Below are 17,077 nucleotides of genomic sequence, written 5' to 3' on the forward strand. Positions count from 1 at the left end.
GTGGATGAGTTTATGAAGTTTTATTCCAAAATGGGCCCAAAGGGAGTGAGTGGAAACCTTGTAACCCAGGCTGCTAAAATCTAAGCCCCTGGCCATACATCTCCACCAGCAGTAACACAGTGGACGGTTTAAAGGTTATTTTATTAAATATCTTCAGTTCAAGGTTTCATTGTAACAAAGCTATGAAGGGTCTACCAACATTCAGAACAAACACTAACTATTTTTAAATTATTTCTATGTCATGCAAAAATTCTGCATCAAATGCCTTCCATTTCCTGTTTAAAAGGTGATTTTTTTTTTAATAGTCTATTGTCTATAGATGCTGACATTAGCCCCAGAGAGGAGTAAGAATGCTAAGAAGTGGAGCTGGAGCAGCCACATGAAGCTATGGGTCTTAATGAACTCTAAGACCATTTGTCTTCAAGCCAGCAAAACCAAACCCCGTGGTGAAGGTGTCTGCGTGCTGGTACTGCAGGCTGCAGGGCGGCAAAGGGCTCAGGCCAGGGGCTGGGGCATGCAGGAGGTGCTCAGAGGAGCCTGGCTACGTCCAAGCACCAGCACCTGCGGGTTTGCTCTCTTCTCAGCTGGCTCCAAGGTCCATCTGTAGCTTTGCCTCCTGAAGGTAGTCCAGGCAGCTGGGGTCTACCCACTTTCCCCCCCAACAATGCAAATAATTGCGCAGACCAGTTTGCACAGCTGTTTCGGGGACACCAATGCCATGACCAGTTGCTCCTCCATTGTCTTCTCTATCTGCTTAGAGTATAGATCTTCCCCTCCTGGACTGGAACTCCTTGAGCACAGGAGGGACAATGAATGTAGGTAGGAGTCTTGGTTCTGAACACCTCTTTGGGGTACATGCAGTTGTTGTTGGTGGGGGTGATGCCCATGCAGATTGTCCAGCAGTTAAGTCTACACTTCAGTTGGTCAGTAAAGAGACCTCTTTAAGAGGACGCCTCTTCTTCTTGCCAAAGCCGTCGGGTCAATCTCAAAGACAGGAAAAGAGATGGACGTGCAGCAAGGGAATAGGAAGAAGGGAGGCAGCCCTCAGGGCAGCCTGAGTGCATAGAGACAACCATCGACTCAGTCCCGCTGCCTCACTCCTCCCATCCCACAGGGGCACTTGGCAGAGGGCCCAGGCCCAGATGAGGGTCAGCACGGGGACCACCGCCAGGAAAAGGCAAGACAGAAACAAAACTGCCAAAGGCAGCAAAGGGAGCCCTGACGAGGGTCTGGCTCTCTCCTTGCTCAGTTGTAAGAAAACAAAGACGGAGCAAAGCGCAACCCTTCCCCCTTTCCCACTGCAGGGACTGGGCCTCAATAGCAGGGCCCGCATGCACTGCGCATCCCATAGAAATGGATGAGTCGGTGAGGACATGTCAGGCTAACACGAGGTTTCTCGTCGGCTTCGTAGCGGACACACTTCTGCAGCACCAATTCTCTTCTCTTCTACGCTGAGTGGAATAGGACAGCAACATCCGGGCCCTTAGTCCTGAGGCCACTGTGTCTCAGCTGCCTCCGCTGCAGGCTGGGAGCTGTGCGCTCTCTCCCAAGTAGGTCTGATGGCCACATTGTTCTCCTCAGCCTCGTTCTAGGTGCCTATGCAAATTCTGAAGAAGTCCATTCCTAGACCTGGGGCGGGCAGGCCACCTCAGGGGCTGCGATCACATCACGGCCCCCAAAGTTTTGTCAGAGTTCTTGCCTGGTCTCCTAAGTCCATGGAGGCCAGAGGCCAACCTCACCTCTTCAGGGCTGGTGAGTGAGCCCGCTGCTCATGCCAGAATGGGCATTACACAAACTCCTGCCTTCTTGCCAGCCCAGGGGCTACTGATGGTTTTAAAACGCATCATGGTATGGATTCCATTTTTTTTTTTAAACAATCTTTTTTTTCTTTTTTTCCCCCTTAAATGTAAAAAACACCTCAGTACAGCAGAGACAGACACGAAGGGCGGGCGGGAGGGCTGCATGCAGGGGCGTGCATTGGCTGCTGCCGCTTTGTAATTTAATTGTTTTAAACCTCAAACGAACAGGACTGCCGCTGTCACTCAGGCCCTCCAGAGCCACTGGCTGCAAAGGTTCGACCTCCAGCTGGGATCTCCTAATGCCCCTGTCAAACAGGATAGACATAGTAACAGAACAGAAGACAATAAACACACAGATGAGTTCCGGGAACTTACACTACACACGTGGCCAAGTCTGCCTGAGGAGGTGGAGGCTGGGGGAGAAGCCAGTATTGAAATATAACATCGCCTCCCATTTGCTGAGCACTGACTAAATGCTTTACTCATTAAGCCTCTTATTTCATTCTCACAACTTCATGAGACAGGCACCGCCCTTTCCCTCTTTTGACAGCTAAGGAAACCGAGGCTTAGGGGGAGGAGGTAACCTGTCCAAGGCCACCCAATCTGGAGGCCTGGAGCTACTAGCCCCAAGTCTGTCTGATTTAAGAGCAGAACCTGTTACCACCACACTGTGCAGCCCTTGCCATTCCTCCGGGGCGGCCCCTATCTCCTCCCTCAATGCCAACTCTCCACCACCTCTGACCCCACCTGTCCCAGCCCCTCCCCACCCCCCACCAGGTGCACCTGTGGCTGAGCTCACTGCAGCGGTGCGGCAGGGGCCCCTGAGCAGTGATAGTGGACATTGAGCCACTTGCCATCCCGGCGGTGCCAGACCCGGGTCTCCTCCGACTGGCTGGTGCGAGGCCGGCCCTGCCCATCGATGTACTGGGTGAGGCGGATATAGGCGATGCAAGCGGCGTCCTCTCCGATCACGTGGACGTGTGGGTTCAGGATGGTGGTGTGAATGGGCTTGCTGTTCTTGGACAGGACTGCAGGGGGCAGGGCAGGGTGAGTTAGGTAGGAAGGCGCCAGGCCCGCGCACTGACACTTCCTCTCAGCCTGCACTTCTAAGTCTCACCCTCTCTCGGCAACCACTCTGGGAGTTCTCCAAGTCCCCCCTACATTTCCAGAGGCCAGGCAACCTCATCACATTAGTCTCAGTTACCCAAAAGGAAGAGGAAGGTGGGAACAATGATAACAGCAGCTACTGTTTTAATCAGATATTGTGCTGGGGGTTTTACATGCATGAGCTGTAATTCTTTGGTTGATACCATTGTCTTCATTATAAGGTAAGGACACAGGCTCAAGGAGGTGAAGTAATTTCCCCAAATCACACAACATTTGAGCTCAGGACCATCTTACTCTTAACTAAAGCCTCTTCTCTTTCCTCTGATGTTTACATTTCATAAGGGTTGGCTTGTTGTCAATTAGGGCTATAGAGCAAAATCAAGAACTTAAAATATTCCAAATGGATTTGTGATTTAAAAAAAAAAAAAAAAAAAAGGTCCAAAGTTCAAATTGAATCATCAAAGCACCAAGCTCAGGATATTCCCAGGATCCTCTGGGGGAAAGCCAAAAGATTGCCATTATCAGCAAACACTGTCAACTGTGTTACTTTTATTGAGATTCACATCTTAGTTCAAATGTTAGGTAGGGGCTACATGAAAACTTCCCTAGAGCTTCTATAAACCCTGGAATTGCTTCTGGCTAATAGAATTTCTTAGAGAGCCTAGGGTTTACATTTGCAGCTGAGACGTGGAGAGGATGGTAGTTAGTAGAGAAAACAGCAACAAAATAAAATTCAGGGCAGGATGGGGAAGCCCCAGGACAAAGTGAGAAGGAAATAAAAAAGAAGGGAGGGAGGAAGGAGGGCCTTAGAGAGTGGAGAGAAAGACGGGAGGTGACTATTCAGCTTCTTGTCCCCTGGGATTCGTGGACCGTCTAGTGCACAACCCCCAGCCAGGACGCCCGTCTCCCTCGATACTCAGGAAGACCCTAGCCACAACGTGCAGTCTCACAAGTCACCAGCAGTGCCTGTTCCTTGCTTGCACATTCTCATCCTGGCTTTAATTTCTTTACTGTGACATCTGCAGACACAGAGCAGTATTACTCGCTGAGACCACCTTAACTTCGTCTCAGATGGTTTCCAATCATCTTGAAAAGAGATGAGGCTTGCCCTGGCCGCTGTGGCTCAGCTGGCTGGAGCACCGTCCCATGCACGGAAAGGTGGCAGGTTCTATTCCCGGTCAGGGCACATACCCAGGTTGTGGGTTTGATCCCCGGTTGAGTCATGTACCAGAGGCAACTGATTGATGTGTTCTCTCTCTCTCTCTCTCTCTCTCTCTCTCTCTCTCTCTCTCTCTCCCTCCCTCCCTCCCTCCCTCCCTCCCTTCCTCTCTCTTAAAAAAAAAGAAAAAGTGAGGCTTAAAGAAATACAGTGACCTTGATTGTGGCAACCACCACTGCCATGAGGCAGCTGCAGTAGGGAAGGGGCACGCAGGGTCTGGAGCAGGGCCTTCAAAGGCGCCCTTTAAGGCCATTCTCAGAGCACAAGGAGGCAAGCACACGGACCAGGGTGCAGCAGGCAAGTCAAGTAAGAGGAAAGTGGGCAGCGGGGAAGAGAAGAGGGTGAGCGAGGACAGAGGCAAAGGGGGTGAAGGGGCAGGCAGGAGTATATCAGCAGCACGAACCCACTCACGATTCTCAAAGTAAAACTTATGGAAATCCATTCCCTCCACGAGGTTACCAAGGGCTTCGGGCTCAAAGGAAGTGAGGCCTGGATCACAAATCTTCCTGCAGAAAAGAAAAAGCAGCCTGTCAGTCTTCCACGGGGATGACTCGTCTTTCTTCCTCGTTAGTGGGTCTATCCTGCAGGTTAGCTTTGGGCCAGGCCGGACAAGATGGCTGAGATCTGAGGGGCACGCCTGCTAAGGCCTCTTAGCCCTGCCCTTCAGCCTGCTGCCCGCCAGCACACCACGGGAGGGCTCAACCAAGGGTATCTGCCTGGAAGGGCTCCCGACCTAGCTGCCTGATGTTTAACTCGCACACTGGGCCCGAGGCCCAGCCTTCCCTTTCCCCAGGGTCCTAGCTGCTTTTGGGGAGGAGGGAAAGGCCTTGAGAAACTTGAGCCTCAGTGAATTAGGTCTCTACTCACGTGTAGGCCTCAAAATCTCCATTGTTGATGGCCTCAATCAGTTGTTCTGTGATCTTAATGATCTCCTGTTTTCGCACTGTGGGGGGGAAAAATCCAGCACTTTACCTGCGTGGGACTGGGGAGCTCCTAAGTGGCGGAGAGCCCTCCCCAGTCTTCAAGGATCCCCTGTGATCTCTCTGACAAAGACAGCCCTCTTCTCTGTCTTTAAGGCCCTTTGCAGGAAGAGTGAGCCCACCTCTGTCTCCATCCCTCCTCTGTCATCTGTAGAACTAATGACCCCCTCCTCCTGAAGCCCACCCATTTGTTATGGCTCTCTGGCCTTTGTCTCCCTCTCCATCAACAACCAGGCTGCAGAAAACACTCGTCTTTAACAGCTGAGGAGCCTGGCACATCATGAATACTCTGTGCAGAGGTGTGCATCCCATCTCCAGCAGGTTCAGCTTCTCTAAGAAGCTTCTCCCGATAAGGCTGTTTCCTGATAAGGTGTGGCTGACGTCTCTCACCTGAAGGGGCTCAGTCAGGTCTCAATTACCATGCCCCCCACTTCCACCCAGCCCCCACTCAGTGGTCCAGAACCTCACCCCAGGCAACAGCCAGCCTGAGAGCAGAATCCAGCCAGGGATGAGGGCTCCCAAAGCATGAATGTTAGGATGGATGCTTAATTCCCTTCCCCCTGCTCATCTCCACAGGGCTTTTCTGAGATGAAGGATCTTGGAACTATAAACACTCTTTGTAAACAGAGCCTCTCACCCGAAAGACAGCTCCATTTACCCTGGACAAGCCCTGAAAAGCTCTAAATCTCATGGCAGGATGTGTCCCTCAGGAAAATCAAGACAAGGCACAGACTGACAGGCAAGCAGAGTTGGTGGCCTCAGAGCCCCCAGCCATGCCAAGCCGAGGGACTGCTGGTGACATCCTGGGCTCAGGGCCAGATCACTTACAGGGAGCACCACTGTCAGCAGAGGGTGCTGCTGGGGGAGGGCTCAGACTGCGCCTGGGCTAACCCTGACCAGAACCTGGGCTGGCCCAGGACTCATGCCTTTCCTCACAGGAGCAAGAGGCCACAAGACACATGTGAGTGATTAGAACAGCACAGCCCAGTGGCACAGCTGGGAGAGGGAAGGGCAGCCAAGGGGACAGCCAGATGGGGGCCCACCGCCATCAGCACCTTCAGGTAAGCAGCAGGTTAGCGGGACAGCGAGCTCTATCCACGTTCTCGAGGCACGCACACGCGCACACACACACACACCCTCTCCCACCCCGCCAAACCCATCTGTCGGACCTGACTGGGGCCCTGTGGGTGAAGAGGGTTGTGTTTAGAAACTCTAACAGGACAGATAGTAGGAGGAAAAGAAGCAGACAAAGGCATGATCTACACAGACACCACTAAAAATATCCATACCAGCTGCCATTAACCTAGCAAGGCATCGTGTCAACGTGTTCTACCACCTCATTTATTTTTCATCAGAATGCTATGAGGTAGGGGTCATTGTATCCCCATTCCACAGATGAGGAAACGAACTCTGGGAGGTTTAATCTACTTCACACATTTCTGAAAGTACTGTAGCTGGGATTCAAACTCAGGTCTGTCTCACCCAAGCCCCAGGCTCTCCATAGGATATGCTGAGCCCAGGAAACACCATATCCCAACGTGGTTTCTCAGCCATCGCAGCTTCCCCATCACCCGGCTCCCACCCACTCTGACTTCTGACTCGGCCTTTCTTCCTGGCTCAGTGCTGAGGTGAGACCCAACGCATAACCCAGTGACTTTCTACTCCTTCCCACCATGCAATGCTCTCCCCCCCCACGCTGTGTCTCTGGGCCCTGGTCTCAGGCGCCCCGGCCTGGTTAACAGCGCCTCCAATCAGCTCCCCCACCCAGCAGGGGCCGAGCTCCCAAAGCTCACTCAACAGGACGGCGGAGCTGGGCGGCCAGCTCCGGGGGGATCCCTGAGGGGCCTCAGGAGGAGCCAGGGAACGGACGCCAGGTTGTGCCTCCCTCACACTTACTGGCTGAGGAGCAGAGAGAAGGCTGGGGCTGCATGCCTGCAGAGGGGGCTGTTCTGTCCCGGGAGCTCCGTCCTTCGGGCACCGAGCTGCCATTCCCAGTGCGGAGCGGGGCAGCTAGCCAGCCAGGGCAGGGCAGGGCAAGGCAGAGCAGCCAAAACAAACAGAACAAGGCAGGTGAGCGAGCAAGCCGAACAGGACCCGCGCCCGTGGCCCTGCGGAGCCTGGGCAAGGCGATGCCTCGGGCTGCTGTGGACACTGGGCCTCCCAGCCAAGAGCCCCAGGAAAGTGCACTGACCTAGGCTTTGGCTTCCAGAGGGGCCTTCACACAGCCTGTCCAAGGGTCCCTGCTCCCCGGGGAGATGTTCTAGGGGGCTAGGCTACCAGGTCAAGAGCCCAGCAGCGAAGGAGCCACGTACTCTGCCGGCATCACCAGAACTGAGCTGACCTGACCTTCACCCCAGCAGCCCTGAGCACCTGTTCTTTCCGGTCATACACATTTATGCTTCTATATTTTTTGGGTCCCCAAAGGTTTGCTGCCCCTGGCTACCCCTGGGCATGCTCTCTCCGCTCTGTCCTGCAACATTCCTCCCTGTTTTCTGAAAGCCTGGCCTAAGGTCACCCAGCGAGGCAAAGGGAACGACTCTAGGCCAAACCAAAGAGCAGGACAGAGACTCCCAGTGGTCTGGCCGCCATGCCCTCCCACATCCCCTGGCACTCTGGCCAGGCCCATGCTTAGGCCGGTGGTCCTTACAGCATCACCAGGACATCGCCAAGTGGGGTTCCGACTCCACGGTTGGTGCCAAGGCTTTGTGACGAGAGTGCCCCACTCCCCCCCATGTGCCTAGGCCTGTTCCGGTTTTAGAACAGGAAGTTGCACATCTTGGGAACCACCTCAGTCCTGGGGGTATTGAGACAACTGGTCACCCTACTGACAACTCACGATATTTGTGGGTTATTTCTGTAGGGACTCAAGGGGTCCCTGCTGTGGGATGACACAGCATTCTCTGCAACAGGTACAGGTCTCTGAGCCCTGGCCCTGGACAGGCTCGGAAATAACTCTAGTTCAGCTATTCCAGACTTGAGGCCAGAGGAGATAGGCCTCTTGCCTAGCCCAGCCACAAGAGACAGGAGCCTCCCATCCAGGCCCACGGAGAGCAGCGTTAGGCCACGCCCTCCTCTGGAGTAGACGAAGCCACCAATCTCCGCTCGGGGGCAGACAGGCAGGTGTTCCACTGGAGCCGAGGCACCTGGGACACGGCTGGCGTCCCTTCCCCACCAAGGGCCAGCACCTACCTTTGAGGTCCTCATCTTCCGTGGTGGTGTTGCAGCTCTCCGTGGAGCCCTGGAGGCCGGAAAGAACATGCTTGTAGTTACGCAGGCCCTTGGGAAACCCGAGCAGCCAAGCAGAACAAAAGCAGAGCCCGTGCTCGCGCAGGGAGGGATCCTAGGCGGTTCCGTGCCTGCCCCGGCCGCCTGGCTCTCACAAAACTCAGGAGTCCCAACTCCCTCCCCAACTCAGTAAATGGCACCACCAATGCCGCCATCTGGGCGAAAACCTACAGTCACCTCCTAGGTTTTTCGGTTGATTCTTTTTTTCTTCTTCTTTCTCTCATATCTCAGTTATGCCATCTAAAATCAAATCTGTCCATTCTACCTCCAAAATAAATCCCATCTCACCTCCACCTGTGTCTAAGCTACCCACATCTGGCACCTGAACTGCTACAATCACTTCCTGGTCTCCCTGCCCTCCCCCCCCCTTGCCTCCTATGACATGGCCAGAGGGGCTTTTCAGAGTCCGTTGGACTGTATGACCCCCCTGCTGAGAATCACCAACAGCTTCTTGCAGCTGCTGGAATAAAATGCAAACCCGAGTCCTTCACGGCAGGCCCTGCCCGCCTCTCCAACTCCCCCAGCCTCCCTGCCACCCTGCTCCCCGGCCCCTTGCTCTTCGTGCTCGGATCTCTGCGTGATTTCTTCTACTTCTTCTTCATTCTGGATACATGCCAAGCCCCTGAGTTTGCCTGGCTGCCTTGCTCCTATCGTGTCGTTCAAATATCACCTCCTGACCATGTAATCAAAGGCCCTGTTCACTCTTGACTTTGTGCCATTTCCTTCATAGCACTTATCACAACTAGACTTTCTCTTAGTTATTTGGTTTTTGGTTTATTGTCTGCCTTCCCCACACCCGGGGAGAGGGATTTTGTCCTGTCACTTCTATAAAACAGAACTATGGGCGGTTTGGCTCAATGAATATCTGCGACTGGGAGTGAACAGGAGACAAGGTTATTGAGGACATAAAGCTGAGGCCAAGGAGAATGACCTAGGGCCTGATGATATTCTTGCTCTGTTTTCCGAGCTGACGTTTATTCTCATTTACACTTCGCCAGTCACGGAAGACAGTTCTGTGACTATTACCCCCAGTTCACAGAGAAAGTAACTGAGAGGCAGAGCAGTCGAGTGTCTTGTCCGGCGGCCCAGGGCCAGGAGTCAAGCCCAGGCCTGTCCGACTGAAGAGCCTGAACTCAGCATCACCAAGAACGGAGTAACTGCCCAGTCAGCGTGGCTCAGTGGTTGAGCACTGACCTATGAGCCAGGAGGTCACGGCTCGATTCCTGGTCAGGGCACATGCCCTGGGTGTGGGCTCGAACCCCAGTAGGGGGCGTGCAGGAGCTGATCAATGATTCTCTCTCATCATTGATGTTTCTATCTCCCTCTTCCTTCCTCTCTGACATCAATAAAAATGTATTAAAAAAAGAAAAAGAAGGGAGTAACCAACAGCCTAGACCAGTGGTCGGCAAACTCATTAGTCAACAGAGCCAAATATCAACAGTACAACGATTGAAATTTCTTTTGAGAGCCAAATTTTTTAAATTTAAACTATATAGGTAGGTACATTGTGATTAACTTAATTAGGGTACTCCTAAGCTGGCCTTTGCTAAAAACGTCCTCAATCTGATTGAGGTACGTTCGCTGAGGTCGACCCCTTCCAACTCCCCCATCCACACTCGTCTTGTATACTTGTTTCGTCTATCTCCTTTCCAAAAACTGACTTCCGCGCATGGGCCACGAAGTTTCAATCGCACTGTATGTGCACGCCCGCATGTGGTATTTTGTGGAAGAGCCACACTCAAGGGGCCAAAGAGCCACATGTGGCTCGCAAGCCGCGGTTTGCCAACCACTGGCCTAGACTCTGCAAACACCTTGGCCCTGACGTCAGCCTGCAGGCTGCCATCTGTGGGACCCTCGGATCCCGCGACGCAGCCCACCGGCTCCCTGCTGACACGGAGCAGGGGGCAGCTCAGGACCCACTCACCTTGATCCCGTCTGTAGCGTTGTGCACCACTGTGGTTTGCGGCTCCTGTGAGGGAAGATGAAAATTACCCTCCTGACCTCGGAGACAGACTTACTGCTCTTCCCTGGGGGACCCCCACCCCTACCCAGGCACCCTCAGAGACCTCTATAATGACCACTGGGGCCTCCCCACTAGCCATTCTCACAAGACAAAACGTCCTGATATGACTGGGTCCTAGGTAGCTGGGAGCCCCAGAATCAGGGGACAGCGCTGGCTGGTAAGAAAGAGAGGCCTGGCCATGGAAGCAGGCACCAGGGGAGCGGAGGGGAAGAGGGTCTCTGACCCTGATTCCTGCTCCTTCTGAGTTTCCTCTCCCCACGGGACAAGTACACTGGGGGAGCTGTGGGGCTAAGGGCACAGGCTGGACCCCACCAACAGCGTTCACAGGGGTAGGCCGGAAAAAGGGAGAGCGGACTAAGGTGTCCCAGAAAGACCCAGGGTGCCCCCACAGCAAGCTGAGCCCAGAGCTGCTGCTTCACCCACCTCTGCCTTCCCCGGGGTCCCGTCCCTACATCAGCATGTCAGGCAGCATGAGGGTCCACAGAAAGCAGGAGGAGCAGCAGGCACGTTTACCCCTCCCTCTCTCCTAGTCATCCCCTGCTACCTCCTTAGCCTGCACTAGCAGAGGGAGCTCTGGGAGCGCACGATGCCCCTCCGAAGAGCCAGAGAGAACTCCGACGGCACAAGCAGCACGGGCTCTCCAGAAACCCAGAGCTCAGCACCATCGGGGTGGGGGGAGGGACCCCAGCCCTCCGTCCTGTTCATGAATTGCAAAGGAAAGGCTGAGGCAGATTTTATAAGGAGGCCTCCAAGAACTGACGTACAGGTCCAGAGAAAGCTCCTACCCTCTCCTTTTACAAGCAACTGACTTTCCCGGCCCCCAAAGCAGACACCCTGGGGGCCCAGCCTGGGGCTGGGAGGTTTAGCCGAGAACCCGATCACTCTTCCCCCAACAGCGAAAGGAGCAGGAGCAGGTCTGCCGTGCAGGAAGGAGCATGGTCGGCTGGGACAATGAGGGGGAAGGGGTCTGTGGGGAAGTACACGAAGCAGCCTGAGCTACAGGAATCCAGAAAGGAAGAGAGCCAGAGAGGCCTGGGCGGGAGCGCAAGAAGAGGACGAGGGAAGGAGCAGGAGGCAGCCGGGGGCAGGGGCGGAGAAGCCGTAGTCAGGAGGTACCATGGCCGTCTGCAAGGGCGCAGGCTCTTGGGCTGGGCTTACGAGACTGTTTTTGTTGTTGCTCTGTGGCTGAGACAAGAAAACAGATGGTTTAGTTCCTCTAGAGTCACCAAAGCAGCTCAGGTTCGACTCCCAGACCTCCCTTGCCCCCTGGCCTGGCCTGGAGGAGCTAGGGCTCAGGTGGCCTCCAAAACGCTACGCGGACGGGAGCGATGGCTGGAGAGATGATTGAAAGAGGGGAGCAGTTGGAGGGGGGGTCCAGAGACGTAGCTCTGGAAGCATCCTCAAGGTGGGGCCAGCCTTCCAAAGACTGGTTTAGGGCATCTCTCCAGAACTCTCTGCTTCAGCCAGATGCAATGTCACTGCACAACCATAGTCACCCAAGGAAACGCAGGAGCTTCTTCTCATTTCACAAGGGGAGAAGGAAGGTGGCTTATAAGAAAGCAGGACAAAATTCAGAAACGCTGCGTCTCCTATTTGTGGGCGTTCTCCTGGTGCCCTTTCAACCTGCCACCTGCACTCCCTTCCCTTATAGCACCAGCTTCAAGCCTGACCTGAAAGAAGAGGAACAGAAGAGAAAGGAAACCTGGTCCAGGAGGTGGTGTCCGAGAGGAAGGGGTGGGATTTGGCTTTGCTTAGAATATGCACCTACTGACCCAGGGAGCAGACAGGAGCGCGCTGCTGGCCTTGCCGCCTGACAGCTCGTGGACGGGTCAGCTGCCAGTAAGGACTGAGCTCCAAGGAGGGGCCGGTGAACCCTGCTGGGGGCTGTGGCTGCAGTCCCAGAGTCCAGCCCCCAGGAAAGAGGAGGCTGACGGGCAGGCCAGCACTCCTACAGCAGAGACCACTGGGATATCTCATCTTTCAAAATGTCACACTGAGCGGCACAGCAAGGGAGGTGGGGGGGAGGGTGGCCGGGAAGGAAGGAGGCAGGGCGTCATAGCGATGCTCTACCAGCGGACTTACGATCCCCTAACCAGTGGACTCAGTCTCACAAGTGTCCAGTGGAGCTGGCGGCCCCTGAGAAGGGGCCTGATGCCTGCAAGTCCTTCAAAAGGCACAGAGACAAATGCGTGCCTACCACCTCTGCGCGGGCGCAAATGAGGATACACGCCAAAAGCTACCCAGACGGTTTCTTCTCACCTGGGGGCCTCTTCCCCAGCCCCGAGGATCAGACCTGAAGCCATCCACCCTTCGCTCGCTGAGGCATCCCAAACCCAGGTCTGGGCATGGAACCTCAAACCAGGAACCAAGCGCTACAAGACTCCACTGAACACTGCAGGCTGAGAAGAGGGGTCCCAGGAGCCAGGACGTGGGTCTAAACTCACAGGAGCTCTGCTCTCTCCCATTCCCCCCGGGAAGGAGCAGAGCCCTCCTAGCTCAGCGATGACACTGACCTTCTGGGCGGGGCTGCCTGGCCAAGGCTGTCTTGCCTGCAAAGCCCAGCTGAGATAGATCCTGGCACAGTGGGAGGACTCCAGGGTGTTCATAAAACCTGTCCTATCTGAAGAGGGCTGGGATGCCCCCCGGGTTGCCCCACCTCTGGCTTTAATGGACGGTTTCATAATGACTCAGGCTGCCGTGTTGCTCTTGGTGCCCCGCGTCCCATGAGAAAGAAGATGCGTTCCTGCTCTGGCCCCCTGGCCGGTGAGCTCAGCCGGTTGGAGCATCGTCCAGGGCACCAGAAGGTGGCGGGTTTGATGACTGGTCAGGGCACATATCCAGGTTGCAGGCTCAATCCCCATAGGGGTGGGGCGTGCGAGAGGCAACAGATCGATGTTTTTCTCTCTCTCCCCCCACTTCCTCTCTCTCCGAAATCAATGAAAACATGTCCTCAGGTGAGGATAAAAATACAAGTGCTTCCTGTTGTCTTTCAGCTGTTCCCCGAGGGCTGGGTGGGAAGGATAAAACGCTGGGCACTGCTAATGGGCAGCCGCACAGGGGAAAAGGCCGGGAGAGTGAGGCTCTTCAACCAGCTCTTCTGCCCACCAGACGTCCACCGGCTGCCAGTTTGCAGGAAGTCGCTGTCCGTGCCCGGGGAGCAGGGCCTCGCTTCCTGGGCAGCAGTGAGTGAGGGTCTCTCCCTGTGCTTGCCCCTGGCCCCGGGTCCCTGCCAGCTTCACTCGCTGCCCTGGGCTGAGGCAGGCACATTGCAATGCCCACCTTTTAGGCTCCTGGGGGACCTTGGGCAATGGCTCCGCCCCGCAGGACGGGCCACACCTGCCCACACAGCACAGACATGCAGTGAGGATGAGTGAAGCGCACGCACATGGCAGAATGGGTTTGCGTGGCCGGCAGGCGGGCACAGGCAGCATGGAGTGGGCAGATGGGTGGGCAGGCAAGGCTCACCATTAGGTGCACGCTGGAACTTGACTTCCTTTTCTGGACACACCACAGCAAAAGGGAAAGAACAGGAAAGAGGAGGTAAGAAGAGAAGCACAGAGACGCTGCAGGTTAGTGCGCCAGCGTAGGCTCTGCCTCGGGAGGAAAGAGCGGGAGGAGGAGACCCGGAGTCCGGCACACACGGGCTCCGGGCCCTGGGAGAGGAGAACGCCTCTGCCGTCAGGCGCACACACACAGGTTTAGTATGTTCAGAGAGGCCTCGGCCTTGCTCAGAGGAAGCTGCTAGAGGAGATTAAGTCACAAGTCTGGGAGGGTGAGTAACATTTCCATGCAAATTTACAGCTTTGGGCTTATTTTCTCTCATGCCTAGGTCTGCCTGAAATTCGGGTGAGCAGCTACCAGGTAGGTGGTGAAAGTACTCAGACCATCCTCAGATTAATCACATTTGACTTCTGGACCTTGCCATTTTTTTTTTTTTTCCTTTTTGCTGCCCACCTAAAACTGCTTTTGGATGAAGATGTTGAGCTTTTAAAAATTATTTGACAATCAAAATCTGGCACCCCTTTTATCGGCGTGGCCACCCTCGTTGGTAAGATTTCAATGTTTTCTTTCATTTTGCAATGAGTTGGGAAATGGAAAGATAGAGGCGTGTTGGTGATCAGAAGTACAGCAATCACAACGACAGAGATGTAAACCATGGGGAATGCTGGAAGCAGTGACTGATCAGCCTTCACCAGATGCTCATGGACTTTATGTTCAGATGTGAAACAAGAGCATAAAAATAAAGAGCACATGGAACACTGAAATTACATCTCAGAAGACTGAGTCTGAAAGGTGAGAGGTAATTAAGAACCTTCTAATTAGCTGGCTGGAAGACGGAAGTCCCCTTGGACCACGGCTGTCTGCTGTTTGACTATTGCATGTTCGTTTAACGCTACCCCGCAAGCACTCCCGGAGGGCTGTTCTGGCCACAGTGAGCAAGTCCGAGAAACGCTCCTGCCCTCAGGAGGCTGGCACTCTGTGTGGTGCTGTCGTCACATGATCTTTAAGTGAAATGTTTTCCTTTGTGGTTCTTAACTAGCGGCATTCCACTGCACCCCTGCTGACGTCCTCTATGATGTCACGAGGGTGGCGGCCACAGTCTGGGCAGTCCTGGGATCTCTTTAACGGTTCCAGAGAGGTCTCTAGCTAAAGATCGGTGCTGCGTCTGTCCGGCAATGTTGACAATCTCATCAAAAGTGATATTTCCAGTGCGTTTCATGTTTTTTGCTTCTTCCTGTCTGTTGGTGGTTCTGTGAAGGCTTTGATGATCAGGGCAGAGGGAGAAGGCACTAAACTCAACCCGGGCCTGACTGCTCTGATTGGTCCGTTTTACCGTAATCCTCAGACCCTTCCAATCACTGGTTGCTCTGGCGCTGTCATCACCAACGTTTTTTGGAGACAAACCCAGGGGGCCGATCTCGTGGCACTGCCTTCCGCCGGTGCTCCTCAGGATACAGCTTGGATCTGTTGGGTTCGAGCTCCAGTGACGTGGTGGAGGCGGCTGGTGTAGGAGGAACCGGATTCGGGGTGACCGAAGGATGGTACGCCTCCTCCGAGCCCAAAACCAAAAGAATGGAAGAGCCTTTGGCTCTGCCGGGTGTCCTGACACTCTACTTTAGAAGGCATCTTTGGGAATGTTATTATATTAAAAAAAGAAGGGAATACAAATACTTAAAAGAATGGTCCACAATTAGGAATTAGATCTAAAGAAAAAGAAAGCCTAAATATAATGAGGACTCTCATATATGCCAAAGACAATACGAGATTTTACTTTCAAAATCACCCCTCAAAAAGAGGGAGTTGCCTTACATTCACACTATCCCTTCACTTCATCCAACTACCAGTGGTCGGCAAACTCATTAGTCAACAGAGCCAAATACCAACAGTACAACGATTGAAATTTCTTTTGAGAGCCAAATTTTTTAAACTTAAACTATAAGGTAGGTACATTGTTATTAACTTAATTAGGGTACTCCTAAGGCTTAGGAAGAGCCACACTCAAGGGGCCAAAGAGCTGCATGTGGCTCGCGAGCCACAGTTTGCCGACCACGGGACTAGACCCTGGGAGAGGACGCCTTTGCCCAGGCGGTCCATATCTCCTTTATGTTTGGAAGGCGGTCCATATCTCCTTTATCTTTGGAAGGCGGTCCATATCTCCTTTATCTTTGTAATCTCCATGGGGCCTCATGGAACGCCTTAAAGTTATAACGTTTACTGAGCGGCACTGGGTTCGCTGACTGACTTTCCCCAGGCAAAAGCAGAGCACGGAATCCGATCAGTCGAACTCTGCGGGGGCCGATCCAGGCCCAGGCTGGGTGCGGGTGGTTTCGGGAGCTGTCATGGCAGGTTGTTTATAGCGGGTTGTTCTACCCGGGCCTGGCCTTGCACTTTGTTTGCTTCACTTAACGGGCAGTACGGTCCCAACTTGCTCCCAGCTGGCTGTCCTTTTCCTAAACGGCCTTTCATGAAATCCCGAGATAATCTCTTTCTACTCAAGTGTTAGTTTCTTCTAGGTGAGCTGTTTTCTTCCCATTCCTTTCTCCATCCTTTCGGGGCTTTGCCCTCAGCCATGCAAAGCCAGCATGGCAGCACTGTTTCAATACCAGGTCATTTCTCAAGAACTACATCCCACTTAGATTTAAAAATTAAACATTTATTTAAAATTTCAAACCAGAAAAGGGTTCCAGCCTCCTTTCCATACTTAAACAAATATTCAAACAGTACTTAAGGAAATATCTATATCCTTTTTTTCTCTCAAATATTGGATGGCCATTCTGGCCTGGGACTAGCAGAACCCAGGAGTGGTCCTCAACTAGGCACCTCTAGGGATCTGAGAGTTGGTGGCCCCTCCAAGTGGCTCTCACTCTTCCATGGACCTTGAGTCACAGGCATCCACATTCAAAGAAACCTAACTAGAACCCGAAGTCCCCATATTCAAGACCACAAAGGAGACTTGCTGCTCAAATTAATGCTATTCGAGCATCTTGTGGTGGAAGCTTCTGGACAGTGAGAAGGAAACCACTCGATGGGCCTTAGGCAGCAGGAACTGGGGCAGCAGGAACTGGGGCAGGAGGATAGGGTATGAAAGCATCTTCTGAGCAACGTCACAGCCTCCCTCACAATCCAGGTTATCGCCTTCACTTTCAGAAAACCAAACCCCACA

The 17,077-nt window shown here is 53.7% G+C and overlaps 1 protein-coding gene across 22 annotated transcripts in view; it reads right to left on the reverse strand.

The window, feature by feature from the left end:
* Window positions 1-122: 122 nt before the first annotated feature.
* CAMK2G (calcium/calmodulin dependent protein kinase II gamma) overlaps window positions 123-17,077 on the reverse strand; it is a 59,192-nt gene continuing 42,237 nt past the window's right edge. For 4 of the 22 annotated variants that reach the window (XM_036337146.1, XM_036337144.1, XM_036337147.1 and 1 more), the window contains 9 exons: window positions 13,879-13,911; window positions 11,530-11,598; window positions 10,315-10,359; window positions 8,295-8,343; window positions 7,002-7,115; window positions 4,993-5,068; window positions 4,537-4,631; window positions 2,583-2,827; window positions 123-2,104 (listed from right to left, as the gene is read on the reverse strand). In XM_036337146.1, the coding sequence (XP_036193039.1) occupies window positions 2,595-2,827; window positions 4,537-4,631; window positions 4,993-5,068; window positions 7,002-7,115; window positions 8,295-8,343; window positions 10,315-10,359; window positions 11,530-11,598; window positions 13,879-13,911 (714 nt within the window). In that variant the 3' untranslated portion in view covers window positions 123-2,104; window positions 2,583-2,594. Of the gene's footprint in view, window positions 2,105-2,582; window positions 2,828-4,528; window positions 4,632-4,992; window positions 5,069-7,001; window positions 7,116-8,294; window positions 8,344-10,314; window positions 10,360-11,529; window positions 11,599-13,878; window positions 13,912-17,077 lie in introns of those variants that run through there. The other 18 variants (XM_036337153.1, XM_036337148.1, XM_036337156.1 and 15 more) reach the window with 11 other exon arrangements.

The sequence above is a fragment of the Myotis myotis genome, unplaced genomic scaffold, assembly GCF_014108235.1.
Source record: "Myotis myotis isolate mMyoMyo1 unplaced genomic scaffold, mMyoMyo1.p scaffold_m19_p_15, whole genome shotgun sequence".
NCBI classification, from domain to species: domain Eukaryota; kingdom Metazoa; phylum Chordata; class Mammalia; order Chiroptera; family Vespertilionidae; genus Myotis; species Myotis myotis.